Genomic DNA, 18286 nt, shown 5'->3' on the forward strand with positions numbered 1-18286 from the left:
TCCCACATGCCGCGGAGCAACGAAGCCCGTGTGCCACAACTACTGAGACTGCACTCTAGAGCCTGCGAGCCACAACTACTGAAGCCCGCGCGCCTAGAGCCCATGCTCCGCAACAAGAGAAGCCACCACAATGAGAAGCCCATGCACCGCAACGAAGAGTAGCCCCTGCTTGCCACAACTAGGGAAAGCACGCACGCAGCAAGGAAGACCCAACACAGCCAAAAATAAAAAAAATAAATAAATTTTTTAAAAAAGAAAAAAAAATAAAGTATATGGAAGGGGACTTCCTTGGTGGTGCAGTGGTTAAGAATCTGCCTGCCACAAGAATATACCATGGAGAAAAGACAGCCTCTTCAATAAGTGGTGCTGGGAAAACTGGACAGCTACATGTAAAAGAATGAAATTAGAATACTCCCTAACACCATACCCAAAAAAAAAACTCAAAATGGATTAAAGACCTAAATGTAAGGCTAGACACTATAAAACTCTTAGAGGAAAACATAGGCAGAACACTCTATGACATAAATCACAGCAAGATCCTTTTTGACCCACCTCCTAGAGAAATGGAAATAAAAACAAAAATAAAAAATGGGACCTAATGAAACTTAAAAGCTTTTGCACAGCAAAGGAAACCATAAACAAGACGAAAAGACAACCCTCAGAATGGGAGAAAATATTTGCAAATGAAGCAACTGACAAAGGATTAATCTCCAGAATTTACAAGCAGCTCATGCAGTTCAATATCAAAACAACAAACAACCCAATCCAAAAATGGGCAGAAGACCTAAATAGACATTTCTCCAAAGAAGATACACAGATTGCCAACAAACACATGAAAGGATGCTCAACATCACTAATCATTAGAGAAATGCAAATCAAAACTACAGTGAGGTATTACCTCACACCAGTCAGAATGGTCATCATCAAAAAATCTACAAATAATAAATGGTGGAGAGGGTGTGGAGAAAAGGGAACCCTCTTGCACTGTTGGTGGGAATGTAAATTGATACAGCCACTATGGAGAACAGTATGGAGGTTCCTTAAAAAAAAAATAGAACTACCATACGACCCAGCAATCCCGCTACTGGGCATATACCCTGAGAAAACCATAATTCAAAAAGACACATGCACCCCAATGTTCATTGCAGCACTATTTATAATAGCCAGCTCATGGAAGCAACCTAAATGCCCATCGACAGACGAATGGATAAAGAAGATGTGGTACATATATACAATGGACTATTACTCAGCCATAAAAAGGAACGAAATTGAGTCATTTGTTGAGACGTGGATGGATCTAGAGACTGTCCTACAGAGTGAAGTAAGTCAGAAAGAGAAAAACAAATATCGTATATTAACGCATGTATGTGGAACCTAGAAAAATGGTACAGATGAACCGGTTTGCAGGGCAGAAGTTGAAACACAGATGTAGAGAACAAACGTATGGACACCAAGGGGGGAAAACCACGGTGGGGTGGGGATGGTGGTGTGCTGAATTGGGTGATTGGGATTGACATGTATACACTGATGTGTATAAAATTGATGACTGATTAAAAAAAAAAAGAGTCATGTACTACAAGGTTCATTGCAGCTCCATTTACAATAGCCAGGACATGGGAGCAACCTAAGTGTCCATTGACAGATAAATGGATAAAGAAGATGAGGCACATATATACAATGGAATATTACTCAACCATAAAAAGAAACGAAATTGTTATTTGTAGTGAGGTGGATGGACCTAGAGTCTGTCATACAGAGTGGGGTAAGTCAGAAAGAGAAAAACAAATCCTGTATGCTAACACATATATATGGAATCTAAAAAAAAAAAAGAAAAAAGAAAAAAGAAAAAATGGTTCTGAAGAACCTAGGGGCAGGACAGGAATAAAGACGCCGATGTAGAGAATGGACTTGAGGACACGGGGAGGGGGAGGGGTAAGCTGGGACGAAGTGAGAGAGTGACATGGGCTTATATATACTACCAAATGTAAAGTAGCTAGTGGGAAGCAGCCACAGGGAGATCAGCTCAGTGCTTTGTGACCACCTAGAGGGGTGGGATAGGGAGGGTGGGAGGGAGACACAAGAGGGAGGAGATATGGGGATATATGTATATGTATAGCTGACTCACTTTGTTATAAAGCAGAAACTGACATGCCATTGTAAAGCAATTATACTCCAATAAAGATGTTTAAAAAAAAAAGAATCCGCCTGCCAGTGAGGGGGACACGGGTTCGATCCCTGGTCCGGGAGGGTCCCACATGCTGCGGAGCAACTAAGCCCGTGCGCCACAACTACTGAGCCTGCGCTCTAGAGCCCACAAGCCACAACTACTGAAGCCCGTGCGCCTAGAGCCCTGCTCTGCAACAAGAGAAGCCACCGCAATTAGAAGCCTGCGCACTGCAACGAAGAGTAGCCCCCACTCACCCGTCACTAGAGAAAGCCTGTGTGCAGCAAAGAAGTATACGGAAGGATCTGCTTAGGTTATATGCAAATACTACAACATTTTATATAAGGAACTTGAGCTTCCTCGGATTTTGGTTATGTGTTGGGGGTAGGGGGTCCTGGAACCAATCCCCCCTTGAATACTGAGAGATGACTGTAGTTACTAGAAAAGGTGTCTCTGACCTTTTGGTGAAAGGAGGAGAGGTGTAGACTTTCTCCACAGTTTGTGTGTGTGTGTGTGTGTGTGTAATCTTTAGTTTGCACGGTGCTTCCACATGCATTGTAATTTAATCATCACAAGGCAACCCTGTGAGATATGTGGTAGGTATCAGCACCATTTAATTGATGAGGACACTGGGGCTTATTTTGACAATCTCATTTTATCTTCAAAATAATCTTATGGGGACTTCCCTGGTGGTCCAGTGCTTAAGACTCTGTGCTCTAATGCAGGGGGCACAGGTTCGATCCCTGGTCAGGGAACTAAGATCCCACGTGCCGCGCACAGCCAAAAAATAAAAAAGAGAGAAAAAAAATCTTGTGAAGAAAAGTCAACCTCCTTGCCTCAGTCCTTACAACTTGGTAGTAGTATAACTGGTTGTCTTTTTTCTTTTTTTTTTAAACACTACAAGTTAGGCATTATTTTTATTTGTTTATTTAGCTGTGCTGGGTCTTCATTACGGTGTGCACGCTTCTCTAGTTGTGGTACACGGGCTCAGTAGTTGCGGTGTGCAGGCTCTCTAGTTGTGGCCTGTGGTCTTAGTTGCCCTGCAGCATGTGGGATCTTAGTTCCCCAACCAGGGATCGAACCCATGTCCCCTGCATTGGAAGGTGGATTCTGGACCACCAGGGAAGTCCCTGGTTGTCTTTTTCAAAGGCAGTGTTGAACTTTCTGTTGCAACTCGGCAATCTTCATAGAAAGTTGTTTTTCTTGGGGGGAAAAATCTATCTCTAAACATAGTCTAGCTACACTGTTTATATTTACAATTGCCAAGATATGGAAGCAACTTAAGTGTCCATCAAGAGAGGAATGGATAAAGAAGCTGTGTTGTATATATACAATGGAATACTACTCAGCCATAAAAAAGAGTGAAATTTTGCCATTTGCAGCAACATGGATGGACTTGGAGTATATTATGTGAGTGAAATAAGTCAGAGAAAGACAGATACTGATCGCTTATATGTGGAATCTAAAAAAGAAAACTAGTGACTATAACAAAAAAGAAAAAGACACTGATATAAAGAATAAACTATAGTGGTACAGTGTGGGGAGGGGAAAGATGGGGTAGGGGGTTAAGAGATCCAAACTACGTATAAAATAAACTATAAGGATATATTGTACAGCACAGGAAATATAGCCAGTATTGTATAAAAACTATAAATGGAATATAACCTTTAAAAATTGTGAATCAGGGGACTTCCCTGGTGGTCAGTGGTAAAGAATCCACCTCTAATGCAGGGGACGCGCGTTCGATCCCTGGTCAGGGAACTAAGATCCTACATGCCGTGGGGCAACTAAGCCCGCATGCCACAATTACCGAGCTCGCGCGCTTCAACGAGAGCCCACGTGCCTCAAACTACAGAGCCCACGCGCCCTGGAGCCTGTGTGCCACAACTAGAGAAGAGAAAACCCGCAGGCCACAGTTAGGGAGAAGCCCGCGCACCACAACGAAGAGCTCTCAGGCCACGATGGAAGATCCTGGGTGCCGCATCTAAGACCCAGTGCAGCCAAAAATAAATAAAATAAATAATAAATCTTTTAAAAAAAATTGTGAATCACTGTGTTGTATACCTGAAACTTATATAATACAGTACATCAACTATACCTCAATTTAAAAAACAATTCCTTTGGTACAGGTGTGTAGGTGATAAACTCTCAGCTTTCGTTTACCTGAAATGTCTTTATTTCACCCCCTTTAAGATTTCTTCCTCACCTGGGTACACAACTCTAGCTTAGTAATTATTTTCTCTCAATATTTTGAAGATAATTTACCAGTTTTCTAGTTTCCATTGCTGTTGTTGAGCAGTCTGTTGGTTGTTACTTTGTAGATATTCTGTTTTCTCTGTGCTTTTTCCAGGAGCATGTCAGGTAGTGTTGTAAAAGGCTGCTTCCACCTGTGTGCTCTCGTAGACTGGAGAGGTTGAAGTGTTGCCAAAAGACTAGGTGCTGAAGAAACCTTACCAGCTGGGTTAAGTAATTGATCAGTTTCCTCATTTGCTTTTCTCAGAGCTATTGTGGACTAGAGTGGGATGGACTGGGTACTTTAACAACTGCCTCTCTGAAGTTTCTTCTGTGCCTAACAAAGCCCAGCTGTAGAACCCAGGTGATGGGAGAGTCTCTTCAGGGAATGCTAATGAAGCTGTTGCTTCCAGACTGGTAACTCTTTCCAGGTTGCTCAAGGCCTTTTATAGCTTTCTTATGTCAAACTGTCCTTAGAGGCTAAAATGAAGAGAGGTTGAGTCACTGTAACTCCTTTTTAATACATAGGAGGGAGGATGATTGCATAAGGTTTTGTGTTTTCTTTGCAGAATGCATCCTGTCTTGTTCTTGCTGCCCGGCATGCCAGTGCTTCTTCCACGGTAAGGTTTGGAAAAGAGGACTGAGAATCATTGAGGCAGCTTGACCCTGGGATGGGGAGGGGTGGTGGCCTACTACCCAGCCTCTCATCATTATCCTGAGTATCTCCTGGAGGTTTCCAGTTGTTATTATTGTTACAACTATTGTCACTACTACTACTTTAAGATAGCTAAAGCACTGTGGACATGATAAGGATTGTGGGGTTTTGGCTGGGAAAAGTAGCTCTGTAATGTACTTCAACAAAAGTACCATTCTCTTCAGTGACTATCTGTCCCATACAAGGAAATGTTGGAGCTTATGGTGTTGGTTAGAAATTAGACTATTCTTAAGTTTATAATTTAATGGCAGTAAGTAATTCACATTATTGGGCAACCATCATCACTATTCATGGCCAAAACTTTTTCATCTTCCTGAATTGAAACTGTACCCGTTAAACAACTCCCCATTCCCTTCTTGCTCTGCCTAATTCTTTTGCCCTCATCTGTATAGAGAAGTTGACCAGACTTCCCTGGCAGGTAGAGAAAGCCAAATTCTAAAAATCAGTCTTAACATACCTACTTTGCAGAAATCTAATCAATATTTTGATCATCACTTAGCCTCTCTACTTCTCTTTTTAGAATTTGAAAGACATATTGGCTGATCTGATACCTAAGGAGCAGGCCAGAATTAAGACCTTCAGGCAGCAACATGGCAAGACGGTGGTGGGCCAAATCACTGTGGACATGGTAAGGGTTGTAGCGTTTTGCCTGCAAAAAGTAGCTCTGTAATATGCTTCAACAAAAGTACCATCCTCTTCACTGATTGTTCAAAGCAGTCTGTCCCATATAAGGAAATGTTGAAGCTTACGGAGTTTGTTAGAAATTAGACTATTCTTTTCTATAAATTTAATAGTTGAGGCTAACCTAATTCATGTATGGGAGGGATAAATGAAGTTTTTATTCCTCTTCCCAACCCCTTAGCTTTTGGGCCCAAGGCTCTCTGTCTTTGAGTTGATGCTGTGCTGATCATCCAGTTAAACCACAGCTCTAGCAGGCCTTCTAGAACAGCTTTAGGATGGTTTCTTCTTCAGTCTAAGAGTCTAAGCAGCTCAGATGATAATTTCACAACAGTGTTTAGCCATTGGTCTCCACCTCCTTTCCCTACAGTCAATCCCATTCTGTTTACTTCGGTTGGTGGGACTGAGGGGATAAGAGTGGGCAGGAGAAAAAAAAAATAAGAAAAGGGAGCAGAGGCAAAAATACTAACTAAAGGTAGTGATTTCTCAACTTAAAAAATTCATTTCCAGCGTTAGCAGTCTTCCTTTCAAAGTTCCATTCTATAGTAAGTTAACTCCTCAGAAATCTTCCCCCAAATGAAGTCTTGCAAGTCAGAGAATAAATTTCCTCTCCCAGATCCCATGAAGCACTAACAAGCTCTAGCCTGAATTATTCAGACAACTGGTTACATCCTCTTCTTTTCTTTAGATGTATGGTGGCATGAGAGGCATGAAGGGATTGGTATATGAAACATCAGTTCTTGATCCTGATGAGGTAAGAGACCCTCATATCAATCACTAATAATCTCTGATTTTACTGACCATTGTGCGCACCATGGATTAGACCAGTGGTCCCCAACCTTTTTTTGCACCAGGGACCAGTTTTGTGGAAGACAGTTTTTCCGCGGATGGGTTGGGGGTGATGATTTCTGGATGATTCAAGCGCATTACATTTATTATGCACTTTATTTCTATTATTATTACATTGTAATATATAATGAAATAATTATTCAACTCACCATAATGCTGACAGGAGGCGGAGCTCAGGCAGTAATGCCAGTGATGGGGAGTGGCTGTAAATACAGGTGAAGCTTCACTTGCTCGCCCGCCACTCACCCCCTGCTGTGCAGCCTGGTTCCTAAGAGGCCACGGACCAGCACCAGGGTTCCGGGGACCTCTGGCTTAGACCACTAAGGGTAAGGAGAACAAAATAAAGCACCTATCTGTATATTTTGGAAGGTGAAAATAGGTATATATGGAATAACTGAAGAGCGAGTTTACCTTTTTAATATATCAACTAGTAAAACTAAAAGTACAAAGCAGGAGTAAGTTATCTAAAGATTTGCGCTTTAAAAGTTCTAACTTGTTGACAGGTCTGATGAAAGTGGGATCAGTCAATTATGTGACTTTGAGGCTAACAAACTTAAGAGTTGTAATCCTTACTCTTCTCCCTCAAGGGCATCCGTTTTCGAGGCTACAGTATCCCTGAATGCCAGAAACTGCTGCCCAAGGCTAAGGGTGGGGAAGAACCCCTGCCAGAGGGCTTATTTTGGCTGCTGGTAACTGGACAAATCCCAACAGAGGAACAGGTAAGCAGAAGGACACTAGCGCTTCTCATTCCCCTCCTTCTTTGCCTTTCTCTAATCTCAGACACTGAATCCTGATCTGGTTATGGGTGGTAGTTTATAGAGGGGAAGGAATCAGAGCAGAGTTCTGCTGTATAAGTGGACTGTATTGAATTCTCTTGGATTTTCTTTACTCAGAGGTCACTGTCTTTTTATTTTATTTTTTTATTTTTAATTTTGGCTGCACCGCACAGCTTGCAAGATCTTATTTCCCGGGAATTGAACCTGGGCCCCCAGCAGTGAGAGTGCCGAGTCCTAACCACTAGACCGCCAGGGAATTCCCATTGTTTTTTTATTTCTCTTCTTTTTCTTTTTTCCTTGCCTAGTGTTTTGAGCAATGTCTCCCTTTCACAGGTATCTTGGCTCTCAGAAGAGTGGGCAAAGAGGGCAGCTCTGCCTTCCCATGTGGTCACCATGCTGGACAACTTTCCCACTAATCTACACCCCATGTCTCAGCTCAGTGCAGCCATTACAGCTCTCAACAGTGAAAGCAACTTTGCCCGAGCATATGCAGAGGGTGTCAACCGAACCAAGTACTGGGAGGTAGGAAACTTTGCTGTGATGATTGATGTTTGATGGAGATTCAAAAGACTTGAGTGTGAAGGAAGAAAAAGGAATGTAGAATCCTTAGGAAAATTACTACCCTGAGTTATGCCAGAAACTCATTTAACAAAATTTTACTGTAGGCTTGCTTTTTATCCGTCTTAGGAATTACAAAGATAAATGAAGCACGCTTTCTATCACCAAGGTTATTGATTTAGTTAGGGTGATATACACATAAAAAAGAAACTACGGGCTCTCCTGGTGGCGCGGTGGTTGAGAATCCGCCTGCCAATGCAGGGGACATGGGTTCGAGCCCCGGTCCGGGAGGATCCCACATGCCACAGAGCAACTGGGCCTGTGTGCCACAACTACTGAGTTGCGCACCATAGCTGCTGAGCCTGCACGCCACAACTACCGAGGCCCATGTGCCTAGAGCCCGTGCTCCACAACGGGAGAGGCTGCCACAGAGAAGCCTGCGCACCACAATGAAGAGTAGCCCCCGCTCGCCGCAGCTAGAGAGAGCCCACGCACAGCAGTGAAGACCCAGTGCAGCCGAAAATAAATATAAATAAAATAAATCAATTTATTAAAAAAAAAAAAAAAAAGAAACTACAATTCAGTAATCTTGCTGGAATAGAGGTGTGTACACTGTGCTGTTGGAACATTGAAAAAGATGTGACTTAACTGCAGGGCCCCTGAGGAAGGTTTTTTTGTTTTTTGTTTTAATTTAATTTATTTATTTTTTGGCTGCGTTGGGTCTTCATTGCTGGGCGCGGGCTTTCTTTAGTTGCGGTGAGCAGGGGCTACTGTTTGTTGCAGTGTGCGGGTTTCTCACTGGAGTGGCTTCTCTTGTTGCGGAGCATGGGCTCTAGGCGCGGGGGCTTCAGTAGTTGTGGCTCGCGGGCCCTAGAGCGCAGGATCAGTAGTTGTGGCGCACGGGCTTAGTTGCTCCGCGGCATGTGGGATCTTCCCAGACCAGGGCTCGAACCCGTGTCCCCTGCATTGGCAGGCAGATTCTTAACCACTGCGCCACCAGGGAAGCCCTCGAGGAAGGTTTTGCAGAGTAGTCTCACTCTGGCCCCAAAGGGTCCCTTCTCCTTCTCTTCAAATAAGGAGAACCTTTTTTTTTTTTTTTTTTTTATTTATTTATTTATTTATTTTTGGCTGTGTTGGGTCTTTGTTGCTGTGCACAGGGTTTCTCTAGTTGCGGTGAGCAGGGGCTACTCTTTGTTGTGGTGCACAGGCTTCTCATTGTGGTGGCTTCTTGTTGCGGAGCACGGGCTCTAGGCACTCAGGCTTCAGTAGTTGTGGCACGCAGGCTCAGTAGTTGTGGCACATGGGCTTAGTTGCTCTGCAGCATGTGGGATCTTCCCAGACCAGGGCTCAAACCCGTGTCCCCTGCATTGGCAGGTGGATTCTTAACCAGTGCGCCACCAGGGAAGTCCCCAGATAAGGAGAATCTTGAGAATTTGGAAGAATGGCAGCTAAGGCAACTCGGGAGGCTAGGAGGACTAATGCCAGTCAGCCACAGTTTGGACTAACCCACTCAAGATACCTGTCAGGAGTGGAAGGGTGGTTAGTATCCTGGAAGTAGGATCCAAAAAGCAAATGAGTTTTATTCTCTGAAAATGAAATGTGATCTTAATAGTTTGAACTCTGTGGTTAGAGTATGAGAAGATTGTTGGGCCTTGTCCTAGCGCATAGGACATAATTCCTTCCATCCTCTTTCCAATACCCCACATACTCACAAACACTGGGTAAAGCACAATTTATCTGGCTAGGTTTACAGAAGGACATCTCATTTTCTTTTGTTTCTTATTTAGAGACAGGTAGTATAGGAACAGAAAAGTTCCTTTCTGCAAAGCAGATACACTAAAGGATTTTTGACCAGGAGAAGGTCCCCAAAGAGTTCACTATGAGGCAAGGCACAGAGCAGCATGGCCCACTGGTCTGATGAAATCTCCTTGGGGTTTTGGCAAATCCCACTTCATTGGATTGGTCAATATTTATTCAGTGCCAGCTGTGTATAGAGAATTGTGTTTGCTGTTGGGGGAAAGAGGGAAAGTTTGCAATTGATACTAGTCTGGTTGGCTTTGAGGAGGAAGGTATAGGAATGATGCAAACTAAACCTATTCACAAGCATTTATAAAGTCACTCATCAGCAGGTTCAGAAGGTTGTATAACCTGAATATGTTGCTTTTCATTTTCTTTTTAAAATACTGTTCAAGTAATTGTTATCTGTGTGGGTCACCATAACAGAAAAGGTTAAATCAAGGCCAACAGTTCTTCTATTTTAAAACTTGTGTTTTAGAAATTGACCACTCAGAAGTGTCTGTTACTTCTTACAGTGCTGTTGTGTTGACTTTTGTAGAGTTCTTCATACTTTGCAATAAATACCTATAAGATATTTCCCAGGTATCCAAACATGCTGCATTGCTTCACACTGTCCTTTATTGAATCAGAAAAATGAATCTGGTTCTTCTCTGCTTGCTATTGCCTCCATATCAGTGTACAGCCATTGATTGGTTGTCCTGCCACCTCTTTGTGAGATATCATCTGAGGGTGGCTGTCTTGAGGTGAACGTTGTATTTTAGGACTTTGCCAACCTGGAGAGTGTTTATAAGCAATATTGATATATCTGTCAGCCTCAGGATGTGCGTCTAATAAGTTCACACTGAACAAAAATTAGCACCAGTAACTGCTTTAGTGGAGCTTGGTCCTCTTTTGCTGCCACATCCTATCTCTCTCAAAGATCAGACATGCTATTTCAGTTTAGTTCTCTGTCTTAACTTTAGTAGAATCACATGACAGCATTCAGCTGGTTATTTCTGTTTAAAAATTTATGTTAAGGAGTATACGTGATCTAATTCTCTACTAGAATCATCAGTTCATGCTGTTTTTTACATACACCTCAAGAGGATGATCTTCCTACAACTTTCCTTCCATAACAGTTTACATGACTTTAGATAAATAGTGTAATCTATTGAGGTGAAAAAGTTAGGTCTTTTACTAATTTACTAATTGACTTAACTTCACTCGTGACTAGGAGATTACTCTGATGCACCAGCTGTTTAATTATGAAGTAGCCTTAAGATGTTGTTGAATTGGGTAAAATTTGCGAAGTAGCTGACAGATGAGGTTTTTCTAGTAAGGCATATGAACAGTATATGTAGGTTTTGAAGCTGTTTAATCTATAATAAAATCATCATGCCAACACCTAACAACTCTTGAAAACATGCCAAATATTAGCTTAAATGTTTTATATTCATTATCTGATTTAATCATCAGAACAACCCCATGAGGTAGATGTCACTGATGTCATTTTACTGAATGGGAAAGCTGAAGATTAGAGAAAATAAGTAGCTTGCCCAGGGTCATGCAGCTAGTTACTGGTAGAGACCAGACTGAGACTTGAGTTTGCTTCACTCTAGGGTCTCTTCACCGTTAATACTGGCTCTCCTCTTTTTCTGTGTCTTCTTTATAATGACTGATAGCTAGCACAACATTGTAAATCAACTATACTCCAATAAAAATTTTTTAAAAAATGACTGATAGCTAAATACTTGGCCAGAATTTCTCTAGCACTAGAGATGCTGGCTCACAATGATGATTATGGTCAGTTTTGTTACCTTTATTCCAGGCAGTTGTGATGGTGGCGTGTTTTGTCTTTTTTTCTGAGGGTTTAAAGATGAAGAATGAGTTAGTACCAGTAGCTAAATAGCACCTCAGTCTTAGTTTATTAAAGAAGAAATAAGGAGGCGTTCTCTGTCAGTGTGTTTGTTTGTTTATTTAATCTCTTGACTGTACAGCTTTACCACTACAAAAAGCAGGGTAAAGATCCCACACTGTCATACCTCGTCTGATACTTGCTGCTTTATAAACTTCATCCTCAGTGCTAGAAGTTGAAACAATCTTCTTTTTGTAGTTTCTTTATGTTGTGGTCATTCATACTTTACAAATGATTTTGAAAGTTAGTACATACTCCACAGATACCAGTTTGCCTAGCCCAGGATCTTGTTCTTGGCATTCTGCTAATGAATCCAGGTCCCTTAGAACTGCATATCCTTGATGCAGGCTTCTGGAAATAACCTACTTCCTTGGGGGATGTAAATCTGCAAGGAGGTATGGTTAATAGTATGATTATCATGTAAGTAATCTCCTGAGAACTTGCAAGTGTTAGCTAAGTACTTCTTGCTTCAAGTAGCTTTTTAATTTTGGCAGTATTCTCATTGAATCTTGGTGGCATTGACAAAATTCACTGAGTACTTGAGTAATAGATGACTTCACAGAGATTATCTCATTTAGGCTAGTTATTATAGATTTTGTTCTTTGTTCCAACAAAACTACCAAAACCTCATGACTTCTTACAGGAACATTTAGCCAGTTAGCTTGATAGGATAGCACTATGTAATGTCATTCAGCAAGTATTTTCTCCACGCTTTCAATGTATTGTGACTGAAAGTAGAAATTTTTTTTATTGTTTTGTTTGGTTTTGTGTTTTTTATTTTGGCCGCATCTCATGGCTTGCAGGTTCTTTCCCAACCAGGAATTGAACCCAGGCCCTGGCAGTGAAAGCACCGAGTCCTAACCACTGGACCGCCAGGGAATTCCTGAATTTTTTTTGTTATTAAAAGAAAAAACTTGGGAATTCCATGGCGGTCCATTGGTTAGCACTCCATGCTTCCACTGCAGGGGGCACGAGTTCGATCCCTGGTCTGGGAACTAAGATCGCACAAGCCTCACAGCATGGCCAAAAAAAAAAAAAAACCCAAAAAACTACTGAAACCCTGTCGCCCTCCCTAAAGGAACTTAAAATCCCTATGAGAAGATAAAATTGAGACATAAAAGTTGAGCACGTGGGGCTTCCCTGGTGGCGCAGTGGTTGAGAGTCTGCCTGCCAATGCAGGGGACACGGGTTCGAGCCCTGGTCTGGGAGGATCCCACGTGCCGCGGAGCGGCTGGGCCCGTGAGCCACAACTGCTGAGCCTGAGCGTCTGGAGCCTCTGCTCCGCAACAAGAGAGGCCGCGATGGTGAGAGGCTCGCGCGCCGTGATGGGGAGTGGCCCCCGCTTGCCGCAACTGGAGAAAGCCCTCGCACAGAGGCGAGGACCCAACACAGCCAAAAATAAAAATAATAAAAAAAAAAAAAGTTGAGCACGCTATTAACATTACAAAAAGACAACCAGATATTATATGTTTCTCTTAATAAATGAACACAGCACTATATTTATCAAAAAGTCTTGCTAAAGAAATTGAACATGAATCTGCTCAAACCTCCAGCTCTATCAGTCTGTCGGAAATACAGTGGACAGAGGGACATGTTAAATGACATCACAGGTATATAACTAGCAAAATCTAAACCGTGGGAAATTCTACAGGACAAATGATCTGATTTTCCACAAATAAACTGCAAAGTAAAAAAAGGACAGCATAAGAGGGAACTTAAATTAATTAAAAAGACTTCAGAGACATGTCAGACAGTTGCAATGTGGGCTATTTTCAGTGAAACAGACAAATGAGGGGGAGCTTTATAATAAATGAATGAGGTGGGGGGGACTTGAATACTGAGTACATAGTTAATGATATTGAAGAATTGTTAAATTCTTTTCAGTAGGATAATGGTTTTGTGATTTTGATTATGAAGGACCTTTATCTTTTAGAGATACATGCTTAAATACTTACATGTTATATATGATATCTGGGATTCACTCAAAATAATTTGGGAGATGAGAGGGGAAAGTAAGGGTATAGATGAAACAAGCATGGCCATGAGTTAATAATTATTTAAGCTAGATGATGCTTATTAGCTGAGTGGGTAACCTTGTCCCCCAGTTTTTACAAATGAAGGCTATGTTACCTTACAGGACTATTGTAAGAAAAGAAAAAAATGAAAATAATATATCTAGCACAGTACCTGTTATATAGTAAGTGCTTAAAAAATGGAAGCCTTTGTTAATAACTAACAATTGAATGCCACTGTTTGACCCTTGGCATATATGGTGAATTTTCTTTGAAAGATGGAACATAGAATTATTAAAACCTAGTGTCTTAGCACATTCTTTGAGTGCAAAGTCATGTAGTGGAAAAGATCATGGTTAAACATATAAGGGTTCAAAATCTGACTTTGGCATTTAACTGAATGCTCTGAGCCTCAGTTCCTTTTTCTGTAAAATGGAGGTCATTATATACTTTGTAGAATGGGAAAAAATTGGGAATAATGTTTTAATATACATGAGATAGTTTGTATAAATCCCTTAATGCGGTGCCTGGGTCGTAATAGTTATTCAGTTAAATGGTCATTGTTGTTATACTCCGTTTATAATCACCCAGCATAGAATCATCAATCCAAATAGCCCAGTCCATAGAGAACAAACACCATCCCTGCCTTATTCTTCCTTGTTGATAATTCCTTTTCTTTTTTTCTCCATTTTCCTCTTCTCCCCATCAGTTGATTTATGAAGACTGTATGGATCTGATTGCAAAGCTACCTTGTGTTGCAGCAAAGATCTACCGGAATCTCCATCGAGAGGGCAGCAGTATTGGGGCCATTGATTCTAAGCTGGACTGGTCCCACAATTTCACCAACATGTTAGGCTATACTGACGCTCAGTTCACGGAGCTCATGCGCTTGTACCTCACCATCCACAGGTGAGGGAGACCCAGCAACCATAGCCACCAGGTGCCTGGATTGGTGGTGAATATTAAGAAAAACTCCTTGGGACTTCCCTGGCAGTCCAGTGGTTAAGACTCTGCGCTTCCACTGCAGGGGGCGTGGGTTCCATCCCTGGTCGGGGAATTAAGATCCTGTATGCCATGCAGCACGCCAAAAAAAAACCCAAACTCCTTAACAGGTGGTAGGCAGCAAGGAGATGGAAACACAGCATATGGGATGGTACAAGGCAAGAAAGGGGTCTGGTAAAGAAGGTCAGGAGGTCTAGAAAAATTACCATAACCACGCTAAGAGTAAGATAGTGCTTCTAGCTAGGAAAAGGTACTAGCTGCTCACATTAGACAGGTCCTTTGGCTTTCCAGGAGCTCCCTCTTCTGGCCATTGCTGTTAAAGCTGCAGTGAGAGTCAGGGAGCTTGGCACGCAGGCCGGGCATCATCAAGCAGTAACCTCTCCAGCCCTGTGGATTAGTGAACAAAGGCTGATAATAAGATTGGGACATCTCTTACAAGAGCTTATGTATAAGTGACTAGCTATAGGCTGGTGTGAATCCATAGTATGTGACGATAAGAGAACAGCAAGGACTGTGTTTCAATAATCTGCCCCTTTTTTCTCCTTTCTCTTGGCCTTGATTCTCCTTTCTTACTTCCCCACAGTGACCATGAGGGTGGCAATGTAAGTGCCCATACCAGCCACTTGGTGGGCAGTGCCCTTTCAGACCCCTACTTGTCCTTCGCAGCAGCCATGAATGGGCTGGCAGGGCCCCTGCATGGGCTGGCAAATCAGGTAAGACTGTTCTTTTTCTTCTCCTGCTCCGTGTTTTTCTTACTCCCATGCTTTGTTTCTGATCCTGGAGTTCTCTCCTGGCATATGCATTGACACTCTTTTATTCTCCAAACCTTACCCACAGGAAGTGCTTGTTTGGCTGACACAACTACAGAAGGAAGTTGGCAAAGATGTGTCAGATGAGAAGTTACGAGACTATATCTGGAACACACTCAACTCAGGACGGGTAAGCAGAGATGCTTAGCAACTAGGAAAGAAGCCAAGACTCAAGTTCTATAATTTGGAAGAATGAAGCAGAAAAGAATGAGATAACTCCCTAAATTAGAGGAGATTTTTTTTCCATTTGTCTACCCTAAAGAATTCAGAAAAGACAAAAATTTCTACCTGAGAATACAACTGGTTTCCCCCCCCCATCCTTTGTAGGTTATCCCAGGCTATGGCCATGCAGTACTAAGGAAGACTGATCCACGATATACCTGTCAGCGAGAGTTTGCTCTGAAACACCTGCCTCAGGACCCCATGTTTAAGCTGGTTGCTCAGCTGTACAAGATTGTGCCCAATGTCCTCCTAGAACAGGGCAAGGCCAAGAATCCTTGGCCCAATGTAGATGCTCATAGTGGAGTGCTGCTCCAGGTGAGTCCTCCTTTCCCTGCTTTCCTCTAATTTATACCAAACCTTACTGTTCTCTGCCATGCACAAAATCAACTCCCTAGTCAGAACAAGGACTCTCACACCTCCTTCCTTACCCTTTTGTTAAAGTTGCCTATGGTAGGGGAGGTGTGGGCTGGAGGAAAGGGGTGCTTTCTTTTCAGAATCCAGCTGCTATACTTTTCCCAGTCATTTCTATTTAAGGCTAACTGGGTTAAGGTTTTTGATCAATCTGGACTTGTACATGCCACTACCTGTGGGCCTTTAACAAAACTTTTTTCTCTTTTACCTTACAGTACTATGGCATGACGGAGATGAATTACTACACAGTCCTGTTTGGGGTATCACGGGCACTGGGTGTATTAGCACAGCTCATCTGGAGCCGAGCCCTAGGCTTCCCTCTAGAGAGGCCCAAGTCCATGAGCACAGACGGTCTGATGAAGTTTGTGGAGTCAAAGTCTGGGTGAAACTGAAGACTGGGAGAAACTAGCTACCGGAAAGTGAGGGATCTTAAAGAAAAAAAAAGTATACTTTTGTTTCAGGGGGCTTTTAAAGACTTAAGATTAAATTGTATCTGAGGCACTGATGATAAGTTTGAGGTTAAGATATTAATTAAGATTTTAAAAGATGAAAAGTAACCCCTTCTTCCCTAACCAGCTCCTTTCCCCGGCCTGGTATGAGTTGCCCATCAACTGTAGGGTGACCAGGACTAATGCATGTGGTACGGGTTAGGTTTACCCGTGCCCCCACCCAATCTCCAGAGTGAGAATCTGGCTTCTCTTTCCCTAGGTCAAAGCTGGTTGCAGAGAATCTGCAGTCACTTCAGCAGAGCTTTTGGTTCTACTCTGCCCACCCCTTAATAGGCCAGCAAACCAGGACCCTGCCCCTTCTGTTTCCATAGGAATCATGTTGGATTGTCACCTGTACCAAGCCCCATTAACCTCTCCGATGCACACAGACACTTCCTAGCAAGACCGATTGGTTATGCTTTGGCTTTGTTTGTTTGTTTGTTTTTAATGATACCAGGTGATCATAAAGGCCATGGTATTCGTTGTGACTGGCACCCAGTGTTTGATTTTTATTTCTCTTTTTTAAATTATCCCATTAAAATTAAGATCTGGGAGTGTTCTATTCCCTATTACTTGAATACTCACCTCTTTCCAGATTTTCTATACCTGCTGCACCTCAAGCCAAGGTTGCTCTGGACCTTCCCCTCTTGGTCCCTACTAGAGACCTCTTTCAGCAGGTTGTATACAGCACTGTATGATATTGTGGTCTTTCCCATTATTTGGCTTTATCAGTGCTTAATATGAGCTAAGCATTTTACTTCCCTGGAACACAAGCCACTACCCTCTGACCTTTTTTCTTTCCCCTTTAATATGCTGTGGGCTATAGAACAGGGACTTGGGAATGACCAGCATGATATCTTCATGGCCTGATCCCAGGGGTACTAGCACCTCTTTCTGAACAGGGAAATGAGATTGGACATGGTCTCCTTTGAATATGAGGTACTGGGGCTGAGGGCATTAAAAATAGTAAACCTCCCTCCTCATCCCCTGCCACAAGCAAATATCCCTTTATTTATCAGGGTTCTTATCCTGCCCCTTCCCCAAGAGCTCACAGTACAGTGTTTGTTTTAGAAGCCCCATATGCACAGGTTTCCAGTGACTCAGAATGCTCTACTGCCTTTTCTTTTCAAGAAAGGATTAAAAATACACTCCTGCTGTGCCCCCTTCCTCCCTCGCAACTCCTGCCTGTGTTTGTGTGGATCCCAAATCCCCAGAACCACGCTGTTGAGATGGATAATACTGTCTGTAAACCCCTGGGTAACTGTCAAGTCATGATGCAGACTTCAGGTTGTTCTGTATAAAATGCAAAATAAATGTTTTTATTAACAATGCTTGAGCCTATTAAATAAGGCCTGGGAGAATCAGGTAAGGATTCTGGCTAGCAAGATCCTGGACTTGGTGGGTTATGTTATCCTGTGCATCTTTTTTATCTTGAGGTAGGTTTGGCATTCATTTACCCTAATCAGAAGATAGGTTCCCTGTGAGATTTCCAAAGGAGATTGCCGTCTGTCTTCATGGTTAGAAGTCCTTGATCTTTAGCTCCCATCCTTCCTAAATTTGTCATAAGGTAGAACACTCAAGGACTGTAGCTGAGACCTCACAACTGCTTATGTGACTAATCCAAGGAAGCTGGTCCAGCCCATTGGGTGAAAGGAACAACCTATAGCAAGGGCAGTTAA

The 18286-nt window shown here is 42.5% G+C and overlaps 1 protein-coding gene across 1 annotated transcript in view; it reads left to right on the plus strand.

Moving 5' to 3' along the window:
• Positions 1 to 17938, plus strand: part of CS (citrate synthase) — a 30388-nt gene extending 12450 nt beyond the window's left edge. The window contains exons 2-11 of the mRNA XM_061205086.1: positions 4966 to 5016; positions 5632 to 5739; positions 6478 to 6543; positions 7226 to 7357; positions 7748 to 7936; positions 14385 to 14584; positions 15261 to 15390; positions 15515 to 15616; positions 15814 to 16023; positions 16335 to 17938. Of these exons, the coding sequence (XP_061061069.1) occupies positions 4966 to 5016; positions 5632 to 5739; positions 6478 to 6543; positions 7226 to 7357; positions 7748 to 7936; positions 14385 to 14584; positions 15261 to 15390; positions 15515 to 15616; positions 15814 to 16023; positions 16335 to 16505 (1359 nt within the window). The 3' untranslated portion in view covers positions 16506 to 17938. The remainder of the gene's footprint in view (positions 1 to 4965; positions 5017 to 5631; positions 5740 to 6477; positions 6544 to 7225; positions 7358 to 7747; positions 7937 to 14384; positions 14585 to 15260; positions 15391 to 15514; positions 15617 to 15813; positions 16024 to 16334) is intronic.
• Positions 17939 to 18286: the final 348 nt, after the last annotated feature.

The sequence above is a fragment of the Eubalaena glacialis genome, chromosome 11 (genome assembly GCF_028564815.1).
Source record: "Eubalaena glacialis isolate mEubGla1 chromosome 11, mEubGla1.1.hap2.+ XY, whole genome shotgun sequence".
In the NCBI taxonomy this organism is placed as follows: domain Eukaryota; kingdom Metazoa; phylum Chordata; class Mammalia; order Artiodactyla; family Balaenidae; genus Eubalaena; species Eubalaena glacialis.